The 19,063-nt window shown below is 40.2% G+C and overlaps 1 protein-coding gene across 3 annotated transcripts in view; it reads right to left on the bottom strand.

The window, feature by feature from the left end:
- Window positions 1-19,063, bottom strand: part of Tbx20 (T-box transcription factor 20) — a 51,810-nt gene that overhangs the window by 13,527 nt on the left and 19,220 nt on the right. For all 3 annotated transcript variants that reach the window (XM_087196422.1, XM_004840305.4, XM_004840306.4), the window contains exon 6: window positions 12,890-12,966. In XM_087196422.1, the coding sequence (XP_087052548.1) occupies window positions 12,890-12,966 (77 nt within the window). The remainder of the gene's footprint in view (window positions 1-12,889; window positions 12,967-19,063) is intronic.

Raw genomic sequence — 19,063 nt, 5'->3', positions numbered from 1 at the left:
TTAAAGTTATTCTTGCCTATCAATCTGTTCGTATTCTATCATGTCTCACTGGCTCTTTATAAATAACTCCTTGTTACGATATTCTTGTGAAAGATTTATGCAGATATATTATAAATTAGAGTATATCAATATTTGTAGCTTCCACAAAAATACTTAATAAATGAAAACTTTTAGATAATACAATTTGAGGTGTATTATTATAAATCATTATTTTTAATTTGAGAGCTGAAATGTAGTATGCAATCCATTTTGGAAAACCAAAATAACTCTAAATTAATCTTTTAAAAAGTTTTTAGATTTTATTTTTATTTATTTGACTAAATTCTATCAATTTTTTATTGTAGTAATATATATTTCTGGCTTTATGCTATCATTAGCAAGTTAAATAAACTATACTACTGAAAAAAGCAAAAACTATTATGTTTACTTTCCTAAGTCTTAGGGATGTGACAACTAGAAGAAAAGTGTGATACAAAGGACAGATTACTCAGTCTATAAATAAACTTCAGTAAGTTGCAAGGCAAGGACCACACACATAAGGACAGGAGCAAGAGCAACATGAGATAATTTGCAACTACAAGTTAATTATAATTGCTACTCCCACTATGGCTGGTTTGGCACATGCTGTTCATACCGTTTTGTATTACAAATTCTTTCTCTTAGCAGTTGTGGGTGAATGAATAAACTTTTAAATGCAAAAACACACCTTGCTGAAGGAACTTCGGGATGACTCCTTTTATAATTTGATAAGAGGAATTAGCTCTGCACCATGATCCTTCTTGAGCCAGGCATAATGATGCATGCCTCTAATCTCAGCACTCTGAGAGGGTGAGGCAGGAGGACTTCAAGCTCCAGCCCAGACCGGGCAAGTTAGCAACTTAGCAAGACCCTGTTTCTAAATTAAAACAAACAAACAAACAACAACAACAACAAAAGAAGGACTGGAGATGTAACTCAGTGCTAAGGCCTTGGGTTCAATCCCCACTACCACAAAAGGAAAAAAGTCCTTCTTATTTGTTGTTTTCTTAACAGATTATTACAATTTTATTAAATTAACAGATTTTATTAGAAAGCAAAATTTCACCTCATTACCAAACAAAGTTGTTTTAATTTTATGCATGCAGACTTTTATACTAAATCTATCTTCATTGGCAATTTAAGAAAAATTGTTTGTTTCTGAAGAAGCTTTGCAATCAGACTCCTTATCTCTTTCTGGGCTTTGCTTTCTTCTCTAAATGAGGGTGTGATGGGAAACAGGTGGGGTGGATTCCATGGTCTTGAAGGCTTGTTATGGCTCTAATGGCTTATGAGTGGATGACAGACCACAGATTCAAGAATGCTGCACAGCACAGCATAGATGTGTAGTGGGCTGTACTCCTTGGTTTGTGTAGTACACTTAGTGATGCTCACATACTTGGACAACTCTCTAGTGATGCAGTTCTAGGAACATATCCCCACCGTTAAGTAACCCAACACTGCACACAAACAAAAGTAAAAATTTTAGAATAGTTACTTTGGGAAAGCCCTTTTATTAGCTGCAAAGAACCCTGGGTTGGATCCCAATCTTACCATTTGTATGATTGGCCTTGGGTGAATCACTTGTCTTGGTTGGGCCTGAGTTGCCTCGTTGGTATAATGTAGGAATAAACTGAGTAACTCCTAAATTTACTTCTAACTTCAAAGTAAATACTTTTTACTAATTTTATTCAGGAAACTTATAAGCAAAATGCCACCACGCAATCTAGTATATTGTTAAAAATATTGTATATAAAGTAATTAAAAATCATTTCTTACTTTGAAATCCATATTTGAGAAAGATAATTGAGAATAAAGTTATTTTCCATTTCTACAAGATTGGACTATAATTAGCATGTTGTTCAGTACTCTGAGAGATAAAATTCAATTTTTAATGCAGTATTAGGGTTAGAACCCAGGGCCTTCTCACTGAGCTATATCCCCAGCTCTTTTTTTTTTGGTACCAGGGATCGAACTCACGACCTTGTACTTGCGAAGCAGGCTTGGTGCCATTGAGCTAAATCCCCGTCCCTAAAATTCAATTTTTAACTCTGAATCTGTCTGACATCTGGTGTGATCTGAATGTTTATGTGCCCCAGAGATTAATATCTCAACGACTGAAACTCAATCCCCAGTGGGAAGATATTAAGAAGTGGGGGCTCTGGAGAGACAGGAGGTGAGAGTGGAACCCTCAGGTATGAGATTAGTGGAGGCCGGAAGAGGGCGCCATCCACTGCTGGACGGCTTAGTGGAGGGCTTCCACCAATAGGGCGCCATCTACAGCCCAGGGAGAGAGCTATGAACTGGACATCAAATCTGCTGGGACGGTGACCTTGGACTTCCCAGTCTCCAGAATTGTGAGAAATGAATGTCATAAGCATGTTATGTTATAACAAAGTTATGTTATAATGAAGTAGTTTATAAGCCACCCAGCCTACGGTCTCTTTTTACAGCAGCCCAAATGGACTAAGATACATCCAAGCTCCATTGTATGCCTGGGTCCTCTTGCTCCAAGCAGAGGTGGTGAGATGTCCTCTGTCCTCCCCCTTCTCAAAAGTCCTCTTCTGCTCTGGCTCCTGTTACAGAATGTGGGTCCCAGGGGAGTGTGGTGGGTCAGCAAACAATTGGTTCTTAACTTTTGCCATTTTTCTATTGTTATTATTTTCACTTTCAAGTAGCTTCCCTCTTGTGTAGCCATTCTCCTTCATATTCATTTGGTTGTTGTTGTTGTTTTTTTTAACAGACTTCTTTGTAATGATGTTTCACTTTTACTTTATTGAAAACATTTCAGTCTACTTAGTAAATCTCCGTTATATCCAAGTGTTATTGCATATATGAAAGGTTAAGAAATTAGAAATAAGTTATGAGCCATAACAATTTTCCTACTCACTAGGCTTACAGTTAACCTACCTCTTTTCAGCCAGTATAGTTTAGCTCCCTGCTTCTCCAAAAATATAAATAATCTTTGCATTGGCCCAAGTCTATTTTGCAGATATCCTTTTAAAAAGAGAAGAATTACATAAGAACTTATTTTGTTGGCTACTTGGGTAACAACTATTAGGTTGAACTAATCAGCTGACACCATGCATGACTTCTTCAGGGGCCCCTGAGTGGCTGATCTCTTTTTCCAAAGCTGGTTGGAGCTTTTTGGAAGGAAGCCCAGATAGGAACAGGGGAAGGTAAAAATAGAGAGGAAAACAGAGCTAGGTGCTCAAAAACCCCACTGGGAAAAGTCTTATTCTGGACCAAAATATAAGAAAAAATGACTGATATGACCCAAATTCCAAGGCAGAGGAAGACTTGGAGGGGGGAAGCACTGTTACTATAGGACAGCCAGGGGGATGATTAGGCATAGCATCCACCCAGCAGGCCCACGGAGCCCACTACAGTGGCACAAGCACCAGCAGACCTGATGAGACCCACAGTGCGAAGACGGGGAATCTGCATAATTCCCACGTTTCATTTTACTCATGCGTCCTTCTCTAAAGTTCTCAGCAGAGCTTTTGAAATGAGGAAAGGATTCTGTTGGGACACTCACTAGAGTTCGGGGTAGGGAGAGTCTTGGATCACCTTCAAAGGACTTCTCTTTCTAAGCAAGCAGGAGGTACAAAGGGGAGAACAAGCACTGTTTCAGAGCATCAATGTCACCCTCCTTCTGTCACTTCATATCATCTACGGGTGGAAGAAAACCTGAGAGGTAACAAATGCAAACTGCTTCCATTGGTCAGAGATAATAGAAACAAAGAAAAAAGAAGACATTTCCCAACTCTTTAACAATAAGCTACATGATGTTTTAGGAGTCTTTTAAACATCTACTTCCTTTAATAATTTTTAAAAGCCTTGTGAATTTCTAGTACTCTAAAAAAGAGAAAAAATTTACAACTGCCAGAGTCTATTTTGTACGGCTAGAACAAATTATTGGAGACTAGGTGCTTGATAAAGAAGAAAGGTTTACTCAGCTCAGTTTTGGAGGCTCATAATCCAAGATCATGTGGGCCCGTCTGGCCATGTGAAAGCATTGCGATGGGATTGGGTGACAGTAGCGTGTGTGAGCGTGGCTGATGCGCACGTGGAAGACAGTGAAGTCACACAGCAAGAGGGAAAGCACCAAGCAAGCTGAGGGAGACAAATTCGCTTATAATCAACCACTCTGCATCTGAGTGACCCAGTCCCTCCAGGACAAGAAGCCCCTTCCTTGAGAAAAGCATTACTCCCTCTTGGGGACCTAATCACCTCTTTAAGTCGCCACTTCTCAACACCCCTGTTGGTGAGCAAGCCTCGGTGTGAGCTTTGATAGGGATGAATAATATTCAGACCTGAGCACAACCAATTTTTGTTTTTCACAGTTACCAAGGCACAAGATTAGAAGGTAGAAAACCAACCCAGACCATTGAAATCTGGAGGGAATCCTAAAAAGTGCGAGTTGTTACCTTCTGGTCTCTCTGTCACCTCTCTTCTGGCTCATGCTAACCAGTACTAACATGACCCCAATAACCTGCCTCTACCACAGTAAAGGCAGGGAGATAAACATGGGCTGAGAGCCAACATCTCTGTCACTGTCTAATGAATCTTAATTTCTAATATAACACAGACAATCCATCCTATAGATGAGCTAAAGAAAAAATTACTAGATGTTACCAAGCATCACCATGGAGTGAGACTCTTCAAGAAGTGATGATTTTCTTTTTCAACCCAAAAAGAGGGAAAATCACTCGGAGGAAATAACCTCTAGGAAGATGGTTTCCTTGCTAACATTTCACAGGCCCTTAAAACTCTAAGCCAGATCAGCAAACTTTTTCTGCCCAGGACCAGATAGCAAATATGTTATGCTTTGCCGCCCACATGGTCTCTGTCACACACATTCAAGTTTATCGTCATAGTAGGAAAGCAGGTTAAACAAGCAAAACAATGACCATGTTCCAATAAAATTTTGTTAATACACAATGAAATTTATTTTCATATGCCAGGACAAGATTTTTCAGCCATTTGTACAAACTTAGCTCAGGGCTGTATGAAGTAGGTGGTGCGCTATGGTTTGCTATCTCTGGTCAGGCCTGCTCACCTGATTAGACACAGCCCCTCTAACCCTGCACCCAAGGACGACCTTCCTGTATCAGAAACTGCAAACCAGGCCAGATCTGTATTAGGACTAAACACTACTTTCTTTCTAGCACTGCAAGTCATTATGAAAGACCCGGGAATTATCTATAAACTGTGAACCTCTAGCAGATCTGCCAAAATGCTTGCAGCTTTATTGCCTTGATGTGAATAAAACTTCTATAAATTCCCAGAATATTAGATTTACAACTTGATTTCCTAAAGTCTCCTTCTTCATCTAAACTAATATGAATATCTTCGAGTTCTGAGGGGAAAAAAAAAAGGCCTTCACTGGCCTTGTGTCCAAACTTCATGTGTTTGAAAGATTTATTCAGTGTTTTAAAATCACTTGTATAGAAACCCTTGGCATGAATTCCAAACCAACAGGGTGATGTAAGTTTATGTACTGAATGTCCTGCCCCACTGACATGATCAAGGAAATAAGAGAAACTCAGAAGATGAGGACGGTGCCAGCTACATGCTTAGATCTCTCAGCCACATGCAGGAGAGGAAGGAGGGAGGTGTCAACCAGTAGGCTGTTCATCAATAAGCAAGAAGGAGAAAGTCATGTGGGGGAGAACTAGAACCCTCTGTCTGAGCGTCATTGAAGCCCCAGCTTGGAGCAACAGAGGGTAAAGATGAAGGTAGGTCTTTGAGTAGCTGATGGGGAGGAGATTCTCACACTGCTGGGGTCTGGGAGGAAGGAGTCCACCAAAGTGCTCAGCGCACAGAGCATCTGGTGTGCCGAAGCGGGGAGGGCCATGGTCATGACCAGGATAGGTCTGGAGGGGACAAGAGGTCATTCTTCTGGTTGTGGGATGGAGCACTGCCCCGGCTGGTTTCTCCATAGCTTCCCTGGCAGCTGGAGAGGGCGAGCTACATCCATGCAAAGCTAACCCTCCCTTCTCCAAGCCTGCTTCCACCTACCTGCAACAACTAACCCATACAGAGTCGCCGGGTCCTCACACTGGTGAAATGACAACAATGCATTACCCGTCCTTCAGGCTGCGCTTGGACAATCTGACAAATACCACACGCTTATATCCAGAATGAATCTTAATTTCTAATATAACACAGACAATCCATCCTATAGGTGAGCTAAAGAAAAAATTATTAGATGTTACAAAGCTTTCAGCAATTTGAAAGAAGAAAAGTAAGCTGCAGGGGGATCACAGTGAGCTTGAGGCCAGCCTGGGCTACATAGTTTGCAGCCAGTCTGGACTACATAGAGAGACCCTGTAAAAGAAAGAAAGGAAGGCCGGGGATTTAGCTTAGTGGTTATGCTGCCTGCCTTGGAAGCACAAGGACCCGAGTTTGATCCCCAGTACCAAAAAAAAAAAAAAAAAAAAAAAAGAGAGAGAGAGAACAAATTATTTCTTTTGAAATAGATTTGCTGCAAGAAACAGGAAGACATAGTTTAAGATCTCTAGCTTGTGTTTTCAAATTTTTGGTGAGATTTAAGAAGACTGTATTGATAAAACAGAGACTAAGCCATGAAATGGAAACACTCAGAATCTGTAAAAGTATACTTAGAAATGACAAAATTACAATTACTGCATTTTACAGAAATTCAATAGAAGACTATAAATACAATATTGGCCTCTGCAAGAAGTCAGAGGACTGATAAGAAACTCTCCTAAAATACAGAGTAAAAAGTTAGAGATAAGAGAAATAGGGAATCGATGCTGAAGATGCAAGATGTATAACAGGAGTTTTTAAGAAGGTTTGGACAGAGCAGAACAATGAGAAACTAGAAGGAGGGTGGTAGAAAGAGGAAGGAGAAGAAACAGAAAAACAACAAGAAAACTTTCCTGAGTTCTGTTAAGACTTGAGTTGTCACTGTGAAATCATATTTAAATACTAATGAAAAACTTATTGTCATTAATAAATAAAAATACTAATAAAATTTCATTTTATTTTCTTTAACAAATAAAATTATTTCATTGTTAATGTCAATCGTATTTAAATACCAATGAAAAAGTCTACAACTGGACAGGTATTCGTGCAGTTTCTGAACCCCAAAGATAAACATTCTAGAAACATTTTGTACAGAGAGGAAACAGATATGTTTCCCAAAATGAAAAAAAAAAGCAATGAATTTGGTATTCACTTTTTTTTCCCTAGCACTAAAGATTGACCTACCATTGAGCTACATCCCTGGGTCTTTTTAAATTTTATTTTGAGATAGACTCTTGCTAAATTATCCAAGGTGGCATAGACAATGTGATATAATCTTATTGTTATATATATAAAAGTAGATGATAACTAAAATCGATTCAGTAGATACTAAAGGAGCATTTTATATAAATTCATTAACATTAGGTTAACAAAAATTCCTAATTCAGGCATAGATGGGTATTATATTTACATAACAAAGAGTGCCATCTGAAATCAACGGCCAGCAAAAACCACACATGATGACAAAACATGATGATTGTCAACAGAAATGTAATGTAATTACATACGTAGAACCACGTATGTAATACTAAAATAGTCCAGTTGCCACATTCAAACAACACAAATTAAAAAATGTTTTTATTTAACCCAACAACTCAAAATATTCCTTAATATCCAATCAATATTTTAAAACTATGGAGATCTTTTCATTCTTTTTTTATACACTGTATCTTCAAAATCCAGCCCAGTTTTTTTTTGGGGGGGGATGGTGGGGTGGGGTTTTGTTTCGGATTTGTTTTACACCTAACACATCTCAGTGTGGAAGGTCTGCATTTCAAGTCCTCTCTACGCACCAGCTACCACTACATACTGCATGGAACAGGGCTGCTCTCATAGACCTAAGTATGACCCAGTAAAATATGGGCAGAACTTGGACTTACAAACTTGAAAGGGCCAAAACTCCTTAGAATATAAGGAGAGATTTCAGTGAAAGTACAAGCACATGACATATTCCTAAAAGGGAAAACTCAATCCTATAGAGACATAAATTTTCTCCTTCAAATGATTATATACATGTAGTTGTATAAGCCAATCAAAATTCCTTTGATATATTTTTGGAAGACTTTACAAAATGGTTCCAAAGATCAGAAGCATAAAGAGCAAAGAACATCAAGAAAATCTGAAAATTTTCTTGGAAAAGGACAGAGATTTAAGACATCTCAGATATTTAAGTTCAGTATCATCTAATATTTACATATGCTACCAGTTTACAGCACTGTAATCCTGGTAGCTAAATAAAATAAAAACTAGCAGAAATAAGAATTTGGTATATGAGGAATACAGAATTATAAAAATAAACATATTAGTAAGTATATGATATTGGAGCCACTTGGAAAAAATATAAAATGAAATGTCTATTTTATATCTTATACCAAAATAGCTACTGCCTGCATCACAGATTTAAATGGAAAATCAGAAACCAATAAAGTGACATGAAATCTATAGGTGAATAGTGAAATAATTTGGGAGTGGGGAAGTCTTTCTGGATGGAAATCACAAAGAAAGAGAACAAATGATTCAATGATAAAATCTTCTACTTATCAAAAAGATACAGCTGAAAAAAACAAAAAAAAGATACAGCTGGGCCTGGGATTTAGCTCAGTGGTTTTGTCACCTGCTGCACAAGCACAAGGACCCGAGTTTGATCCCCGGTACCAAAAAACAAAAAAGGATACAGCTAATTTTCAAACTGGTAAAAATAATTCCAAAAAATAAGAGCAATAAATGCCAATAATATATACATAATTGTTATAAGATCAATAAGAGAAGAACAATCCAAAAGAAAAGGAAATTTAAGCTAAGGAAATAAACAGGCCACTTCCCAGAAGACAAGACAAACTTCCGCCATGTCTCAGGTTGGCAAAGACGAGAAGATGGTGAGTGTGTTCCACAAGGGCGCAAAGAAATGGGCAGTGGATGCAGACCCCTTTCCTGAGGGGAACCTGGCCACGGCGAACTCATTTGAACCCAGGTGGCTCTCTGCACTTATTTGTCTACCTCCACTCAGTAGTCCCTAGAGACACAAAGTGGAATGGAGACTACAAAGGCCAGGGAGGAGGAGAAATGAAGCGTTACCAGGGGTGCACGGTGCTGTCTGGGATGAGGCAAACACTCTGGGCATGAACCTAGTGGTGGCTGCGCGATGCTGACAGTGCACTTGATGCCACGGAATAGCACGCTTCCTAATGGCAAAGGTGGTGAATGTTGTGTCGTGTGTATTTTACCACTATTTTACAAAATTCAATTGCATGACTATAAAGTTTATTAAGCCATTCTCTTACTATTGAGCATTTAGGGTATTTTCCCCAAATTTTTAATGCTAAATATAGAACTGTGATAAAAAGGAAAAAAAGAACATGTTTTGACTCAACATGTTCATTTGTAGGTGTTTATCCTACAAATATATGGTGTATATTCCCAATAAAGAATATGTGTAAAGAAAGACATTTTTCCTTCCAGCACTAGCTGTAAGGGCAAAAAAATAACTAAAATTTGAGATTGGTTAAATAAACTATGGTACATAAAAAAAAAACCTCAGGCAGCCACTGCAAAGTGTAATGCAGATATATATCTAAAGGTGCATGGAGAATGATTTAAAAAATATGTGTGACTTGGTGAACTTTAAAGAAATGAATATTCTATGAGTGCCCAGCAGAATATCTGGAAAATAGACACCAGAGTTTGCCAGTGGTTATCTCTGAGCATCTGAGATTTTATTACATTTTGCCCTTTTCTTGCTTGCCAGTATTTTCCACTTTTTCTACAATGAGCATGAACTCTTTTTGTAAAGGAAATAAATTAATGAGAAAAAACTTAATTTCAAGGGCAATATAAAAAACTTGCCAGTTATTTTTCCTCTCTCAATATCACTGCACCTCTATGTACTGTAAAAAATGCCCCCCTCAAAAAGAGGACAAGAAAATACCACCTGGTTTGCTGTCTGAGGTTACTTACTGTGTGGGCCCACAGGTGATTCATTCCCTGATCTAAATCACTAGAAGTTACATTATGTTAAGGCAACCTTTTGAGCTTTGTAGTCTGCTATTCAGCTGACCATAGCAGGTATACTTTCTTCTTTTGATAGGGGAATTTTTTTTTTTTTTTACAAATGAGAAAGATGCTGTCCCCAAAGAGAAAGGCTAAGCTGAGTGTCATGGCATAGGCCTGTAATTCCAGCAGTTTAGGTGGCTGAGGTAGGAGGATCAAAGTGTAAGCCCAGCCTGGATAACTTATCGACATAATAAGACGATGTCCAGAAATAAAAAAGGACTAGAGATATATCTGAGTGCAAAGGCTTGGGCTTTAATCCACAGTACCAATGAAAAAAAAAATTGTTTTTAAAGTAAGGCTACCCATGGAGTATGTAGTAAAATTAGAGGAAGAAACCATACTGCCTTTAAGAGTATCACAAAGCCTGTTCAGAAGGAACAACACTTGGGTTTCGAGGTACAGGCAGGCAGACCCAACCTAAAGGCATTTTGGTCAGTTGTCCCACACAGTAAGGTATAAATCTTGAACAGGAAACTTGAAATCATTAAGGTCACATATTTATAACATCATATTCAATTAGGTTAGAAAAGTGCAGTATCTGTCATCATGTCATAAAAAGATGTGTTTTTCTCTCAGATCTCTTAGAAAGAAAAGCTCCCAATATCGTTACAGATAGGGCTGTTTTCAATCAGTTACAAGAAGCAATTCAATTACAAGACAGTTTAGTGCAGTAACTGACTCCAGACTAATTTAATTTCTTCAGGTCTCTAAAGATCAATTGATCGGATTTGTCCCATCCCCAAAGGCTGTTTAGGAAAAACTCAGACTTAAATACCTGGAAATGAAATCCAAAACCTTGGCCAGTTTCAAACTCCTTGGGTCATCTCACAAACTTTCAGTTGGTGGCATAGAGGGCCCCTTGGCCCTCAGACCACTGAAGTGACTTCGCCTCCCCCAGGTGTGCTGAGAGCTGCCAGGTCAGGGCGCTTATTCAAAGAGTGGGAAACGTGGCCATGCTCTGTCAAATCCGCCCTTCTCAGGCAGGCAGACTGGGTCCTCCCACCCCATGGCCTCGAGTGTGACTGCAAGGCCATTTTACTCAAGGAGTAGCTTGCTCGTGAAGACCAGGAAAAGCAGACTTAGATGGGGAACAAACCAATCCAGGCTCCTCTCATAAGATGAGGACCTTAGCGTTATTGTGCATTTTGTGATTTACGGAGCGCTTTTGTAAATGTTGTCTTCACTGATGCTGCAATAAACCTTTGAACCAGCAGGGCTATCATCTCCATTTATTAAATGATGAAACAGACTCTAAAGTTCAGCGACTTCTCCAGGATCTCTCACCCAGGAAAAGGCAGAGCTGCACCTCCACCCCAGGACGATTTCCTGCAGGCAGAGCAAGCCTCCCCATCCACCTGTGACAGGTGTGACACACACTGTGACAGTGCCTCTCTACTGCTCACCCCGCCTTGTCTTCATTCTTATGGAACCCCAGTAAACTGGGAAAAAGCTTGCTTAAAATCGTCCCAGCCGCACAAACTCCTCTGTGTCGGAGCTTCTGACACTCAGAAGAGGATGGAAAAGTCATTCCTAAAGGAAGGCACCTTCATCGCCCACACTGCTGTTACAAGGCACTCCCTGACTTCCACTCCTTCATCAGAGAACTGCCCCAGTGCCTTCTTTTCTGCACTTTTCGCGGAGCCCAATCTCTTTCCCTGATCTCATCACCCCCACCTCTCTAAATAATTAATCTCTTTTTGACTCACTGCACAGCTGTGTCCAATATCGGCCCTCCTGACTCCTCTGCCTCCCCACCAAGCCTCTGTATGTTTCCCCACCCCATCAAGCCACCTCCCCATGCTCAGCCACTTGAGGAGGCTTAGAATGAACCATAGAGGCAGCTAAAACACAGAACTGACCCTTATTTGGTGCTGCCAGGAGAGGCTGGCAGAAGGGCTGAGGTCAGGTCAAGTGTGGCCATGCCAATAGGTAACAGAGTGTGGTGGAAATGTGCCCAGGTGGTGGGCAAATCACACAAAGACGTGAAGATACAGTGACTCAGAGAGCTGCAGCCTCAGTCTTCCATCTCCCAAGAAGGACGTTAGGCCACACAAAAAGATTAAGTGTAGAAAACTCATGTGCTTAAGAAATCAAGTGATGGACAGGCTGAAAATCTCTTTGAAAAAGACATTTCTGATACTTGTATTGGACAAACTATGGCTCTCGATATGGTCATGAGGTTCACCTGGGAGGTCTCAAACCACAGGAAGTACTGTAATTGAAAGAAGTGGGGTAAGTTACAGATCCAGGATTACCATGTATCTTCTTAGGGATCTGATGCTTCTCCTAGGAAAGATAAGTGGCCTACTCCATGGGTAAAATTATGTGACCTTGAAGTAAATGACATCGCCTTGTTTCAAAATTCCAAATTGCCCTTGCGCTCTTTGCATTGCAAATATATCCACTTCCGGAAGCAAAAGCCATCATGGCTCCCTTTCTCTGCAGACTGCCACTCATCAAAACTCGGAGCTTATAGCATCAAGAGGACTAAGTCTTTGACAGCATCAGCCCTATGTTTACGGTCAATAAATGCCCTGACCAAAGCAATCCCTTCACTTAGAAACTGAGTGTATGAGAGTTTGCTGTGGTGCTCACAAGACTTGAACAGCTGTGGATCTGCAGGGTTTAGAGCTGGAAGGAAAGGACACAGAAACTTGGAGGCCACATAGAACAAGGTCAGGGTTCACTGGCGTCACGACCCATGTGTTCTTACAAACTCACTCTTCTCTTTATCTTATCAAGACGAAAGTAAACAGAAAATTCTCATTACCTCTCGATGTCAGTGAGCCTGGAGGAGTCCCGGAATCCTTTGGCAAAAGGATTGCTGTCTATTTTCAGCTTGGTTATCTGGAAAGGAAAGAATGGGTACAAAACAATCTCATTTCCGAGGTCAAAGAAGTAAAATCAGAAACAAATTGTCTTCATTTCCGTGGCACCTCAAGAACATCGCAATGTCTGTCAGCATCGTGGCAGGGTTTAAAGTGCTAGTCAAGGTCACAGAAAGGATGAGTCATGGCCAAGCTGGACCCAGTTAGGTGGACAAGAACTGGACTCTCAGGCAAGGTGGACAAGAACTGGGGTGTGACGTACGCAACACCGTAGTGACAGGCCATGGCAGGACAGGAGGGAGCCGCCTTAATGGGGAGCTATTTAAGAGTTCCAGCATTCCTAGGGAATGGGAAATAAAAGCAAAAACATTGTCTCATTCTGACTTGACGACATCTTGTTAATACTATGAGCAGGTACCTACACCAGGACAGATGAAGGATGAAATGTCCAGAAAGAGCATCGTGTGCAATGCCACAGTGACATACAAGACAGAAACACAGGACACGGAGCCTTAGGAATATAAATTCATTCCCAGCCCATTCATTTGACTGAATTAGAATCTAATTGGTCCGCCTTTTGTTGTTATTTATAGAACCGTATGTTTCTATGGAAACAAATACTTCCTAGTAAGAATTGCTGTCTCAAGCATTAAGTGTCTATGCCATGGCATCTGTACTCCTTACAGGACTCAGTGAATGCAGGAAGGTGCACCACCACACGGGCCCTGCCTCCTGAGAAAGACACCTCAGACTGTGAGCAGCAGTAAAGGGGACACTGGTCAAACCTCTCCAGGTGGCAAATCCCGGTGAGAGCTGAAAGGAGCCTTAGCGCCCGTGTGTCCACGCCCTTGCCTGACTTGCCTGACAGATGGCCACACAGAGGCACAAGAGGGCGAGGGCCAAGGCCCTCAAGTTGGTGGCTGAGTTAGAACCCAGGGAGAGCAGAGCTCATGAGCATCAGAAGCAGAGCCCACGTTCGTCTTTGGAGGGAAATGCACACAAAAGGCTCTGAACAGAGGGAAAAGTTCTGGGGGAGCGGGAGGCCAGTCCTCCTCTCAGAGAAAGGAGCCGACCGAACACAGAGCTAGAAATACAGCTTTTCTAAAAGGCAGCTTGTCCTCAGATTAGTCTATCCACGGCTCGTTTGAAACTATTAGCATGTGCCCAAATTCTCTTTTCACTGCAAGAGATTGTTTTTCTTTTGCAAGTTTTCCTAAAGTGAGCTGGACCTGAAGCACTGCAATAAAGCTCACTCGGACCCTAACTCTCACCCTGACCCTACCCAGCCTTTTCAAGGAGCCTCCCCACCAAGACAATCTGAAGCGGCTGGACCCCTCTTCTCTGTCAGTAACCCTGGCATCTATAGGATGGATCCTGGGAAAATATCAGTCTTCAAGGGCATTTGAAAGTGTCTGCAAAGCGCTCGGCTGTAATCCGTGAACATTCCTGAAGAGCAGCTAAGAAAAACACTGATTTCCATTTCAGCTTAATGATGGAAATTAATAGAGAAGGGAGGAAATAGGGTTGACAAGTAGAAACCTGTTTGCAGTGGAGAGCAAACCCCCTGGAGTGTGCACATAAAGAAATGTGCAGGAGTCAGGGAGGCACAGTGGGGCACACAGGCAATGCCAGCACTTTGGGAGGCTGAGGCAGGAGGAACCTGGGCAACTCAGTGAAACTGTGTCTGAAAATGAAAAATTACAAAAGGGCCTGGGTGGAAGAGGCCCTTGGATTTAATCCCTAGTACCACAGGGTGGGGGTGTCGCAGCAGTGCCACCTCTATGAGGTGCAGAGAATCGTGCCTTGCACAGGGCTGCTGCTTTCTGAGGAGTTGTCTGCTTCAGACATTATTTTTGTAGGTCAGTTTTTGAGACAGAAGAGAAATCTGTATTTGTTTGAAGGAAACCGTAAACATCTTTAGCCCTGACAATGCATATGTTCTAAGGTTACAGGTACCAACAAGATTTTAAAACCCTCAAAGATGTGAGCTAGGTCTCTTTCTACAGAACACTTATTCTTTAAAAGATGTTCTATTTCCAAAGAGCTTTACCGTCCACGGAAACACTTTCACATTCATTCATCAACAACTGACTGCTTAACGCAGGGAATGCGTCTGAATGAAAAACTGTTATGGAAAGAAGTTCTTTCACAGCCAGCCCTCCTCACTGTGAGCCAGAGCAGTTTCCAGGTGCATATAAACCCAAACAGAAAGAACTGTCTGCTCTAATGGTCAAATACTTTGTCCCTGAAAAGGGTTTTCAATTTCTGTCTGTTCTTCACATTTCCAAATGTAACAGCCCAGACCCTGATGAGTGTGTTGCCCCTTAAATCCTGAGTATTGCTCTCAAAACACGTGTGTGGTTCAACCAATGGGGCTGCCCGCTTCCCTAGGGTTACTGTTGTGACTCTGCATAAGGGAGCTGAGTCAATTCTGTGTGAGTTTTCAGATTTCTCTGGATTTTCTTTCATTATTAGAATTATCTACTTCCAAAAGCTTTGAAACTCAGCTTCCATAACCCTTAGAAGTTTCCATGTTAACTTTTTCTCTGCACTCTGCAGTTTGAAATTCAGAAAAGTTGCAAGAGTAGCGCATGGGGCTGTACATCCAGATTTACCAATTAGGTTCAGCAATGACTTAAATTTAGGGGATCTATTAGAAAAAAAGGATTTGGGACATTTACCAGATATTTGCTTTCTTTGTGGGCCATTTTATCCAATTCCAGAGAAAATAATTCTGTTCAGATATTAGAGGAGAAAAGTTGAATGAATTTATTGTCCCTAAAATTGCATGGAGGCTTTGAGTAGACACTATTTTTATGTCATTTTATTTTATTCTTCGGATTAAATCCAGAGAGTGCTGAGCTATATCCCAGACATTTTTTTTTTAACATGCATACTCTTTCTTCTATGTCTTTTAGTACATATTTGTTGTAAATAATGAATACATTCATGGTAGGGAGCTGATAGATGTACATAACACACCTTAATTCTTTCTACTTCCTCTTTCTCTCTTTCTCCTCTCCCCTCCATCTCTAGTTTTGCTTCCCAGTTGCAAAAAGATCAGTCTCCCTTTTTGTAATATCTATCTTTTATTTGGATCTTTAAATTATTTATTCTCTGGGTTTCTAAAGTCCTAAGCAGCAGCTCAAGGCCTATGGGATAAATTTATTTGTGAGTCTCTCAAACTTAGTGGGAACCAAGTGGAGATGGAATATTCCAGGTGTCTGCAATAATAACTGGGAAAGATTTGTGGAGCTTTAGTTCAAAACCAAGCAGCCTGAAATATGATTGCCTTTTTAAGCAGTTACAACCTAGGTGAAACTGTATGTTTACTCAAAAGCACTTCATACTGTTTTTTAATTTTAAGATAAAATAATTTTTAAATAGTAAAATGTTCACATTCTAGCTAACATATATCAAAAGGTCAAATGTAGATTTTATTCTATGACATTTAAATAAATTCACTTCCTTTTTTTTTTTTTCCTATACTGGGGATCAAATTCAGGACCTTGGTGCTTCCAAGGCAGGCACGGTGCCACTGAGCTAAATCCCCGGCCCAGAAATTCACTTTCAAAGGTGCAGTTTTATGAAATCTGTGATAACGGAAAAAAAGAGCACTGTGAGAACTGATGAGAAAAAGGGGTTGACTGTAGACAGCTGGACATCAGCCCATTCTTGCTCTAATAGAGGGACCCTGCAGCTTGTCAGTCCATTGGACAATATTACCCTTGTCAAAGGTCATACTGAAAGGATTATCAAAAAATAACCCAACTGGAGGTGTGTGGCACATGCTAGTAATCCCAGAACTCTGGGAGGCTGAGGCAGGAGGATTGCAAATTTGAGCTCAGCCTGGGCAACTTAGTGACTTAGTAAGAGCTTGTCTCAAAAAAACAAAACAAAAAGGTTGGGTATGTAGTTCAATGTGAAGACCCTGGGTTCAATCCCCAGTGCAGCAGATGAATGATGAATGAATGAATCAATCAACCACTAAGTGTTATTTCCAGAGAACCAAAGGTGCCGCTTCTTCATCACTCCAAAGCAAAATTTAAAGCAGCAGTATTTCCCACATGGCGCAGAGAAAATATTAATGAGTCAGGACAGCAATATGTGCTTCAGAAATCTCCGCTGAGTACCCATCAACACACAGCCAAATTACTGCTAGTTCAGGCCCCGACATAACACTGTTTCCTCATGTACCATGGTAACGATGCAGAACACAATGCATCTCCTAGCCAGAAGGTCCCCTCGTTTAGCATCTCCACCCTGCACACAGAAACACAGATTCTGACACCACCTCTGTGCCTGGGAAGGGGCTTCTGCAGAGCTTGTTCCTCCTGGACATTGTTGGACTTGAGTCCGGAGGGCTTCCTAGCCCTGGGGGAAATTGGCCCTCAGAGACCATTTCTCCAATTATCGAGAGAAGATCTGACTGAAGGCATTTAGAAATGAAACCTGACCTACACTTCAACTCTGCAGAATGATCTGCCTGTGCAGAAGTCACGCGTGACCTTTAAATCTTAAATTAAAAAATAGTTTGTTGAAAGTAATGTATTTAGCTTTTACCTAATAATGGAAAGAAATGCAATCGTCCCCTTGCAAAAACCAGAAAAAGAAATAGCAAAACAAGGTCCCATTTCCACTACTTATAAATAAAGTTATCAGCCTCAATTAATGAGAAGGTTTTTTCTTACAAAATCTATTAAAAATTTCAATTTCAATTTTAACAGGCATAATAGCATAATAACAGTTCTATCTAAAGTTTAAGGGATATGAAAGTGTTCCTAAATATGAACTTCATATTTTTTCTTTGTGCGTGTAAAAATGCCAATGTTTCTGCCATACATAGTATATATTTATTTTGTTTCTACCTCACATGTTTTTATATCTGTTTACTCTAGGAAAACCAATACTCAAACTTAGTATAGTGCTGAAGAAGCAACTGACGTGGGGAGGGCCAGGAACAGTTAAGGATAACTTTAAAAATGGCATAGAACTAGTAAAAATGGTAATGCACTAATTAATATATTCAACCCATATGTTTTTTGAGCATCTGCCATATGAATTTTTTTTCACAGAGGAAATTATCGTCCTTTTTTTTGTATATCCTTTTATTGGTACATTTTAGGTATACAATATAATGACATCCATCATTGGAAATTTGCACCTTTACATAATCTCTCTTGGTTCTTATTTTTTCCCCCTTTCCCTGCCCTCCCTTCAATCCCTCCATCCCTCCCTATTTACAAAGACTTTGTTTCCTTTTTTTCATTTTCTCATATTAATTCCATTCCCTTCTTTCCTTTCCCCTACCCCTTCCCTTTTGCCCCTTTTCTTCCTATTTCACATTATCTATTATACCTTTTAGTCCTTATTTACACTTTCAGTTTCTCACACTAGAGAAACTATTCAGTATTTACACGTGTGTTCTATTTATTTCACTTAAGAGTATCTCCTCAATGTGGATCCATTTAGCAATAAATGTGTCTAATTTCTCGTTTTTTATGCCATATGAATTGTGACTCACATTTATAAACCACTTGCAAAACTGGACTATTAGAATATCAAGTCAAGGCTTTGACTATTAATTCAGATATATATTTGGCTTTATGCTAAGGTCTATGATTTTTTTTGGGTTTTTTTGTACCTGGGATTGGACTCAGGTCCTTGTGCTTAGAGAGCAGGCGGCAGAACTACTGAGCTAAATCCCCGGCCCCTAACGTCTACGGTTTTAATGATGGCTGTACAGAAATAAACTGAGAGACAGAAGTGTCTATTGAGGAAATTAATTCTGAATTTAGTTGCTTCCATTGTGGGATACTCATCAATGGAATGATGCGATAACCATATTAATCTTTATACTTCATGATCCAATGAAGAATGCCACAGTTCCTATAGGTGAACTTTGAGCCCATTTGCAATATCAAGCAGAAATAAATATTATCAAGAGGAGCAACTAGCACTGGAATCTGCATTACTCAGAATCAATCTATTTTAATTTAGCAAGTTATCAAATTCAGTTTTCAAATGTTTGACCCTGACAATGGTCATTTCCTTGGTCTCACAATATATCATGATGCCACCAAACAGAGAAACTAAGAGCCAGAATATCTAGATCT

Source organism: Heterocephalus glaber, unplaced genomic scaffold (genome assembly GCF_053883595.1).
Source record: "Heterocephalus glaber isolate CG9 unplaced genomic scaffold, H.glaber_assembly_v1.0 deba00001610, whole genome shotgun sequence".
Taxonomy (NCBI): Eukaryota; Metazoa; Chordata; class Mammalia; order Rodentia; family Bathyergidae; genus Heterocephalus; species Heterocephalus glaber.
Note: the sequence above shows the minus strand (reverse complement) of the source record. Positions and strands in the feature narration are given on the sequence as shown.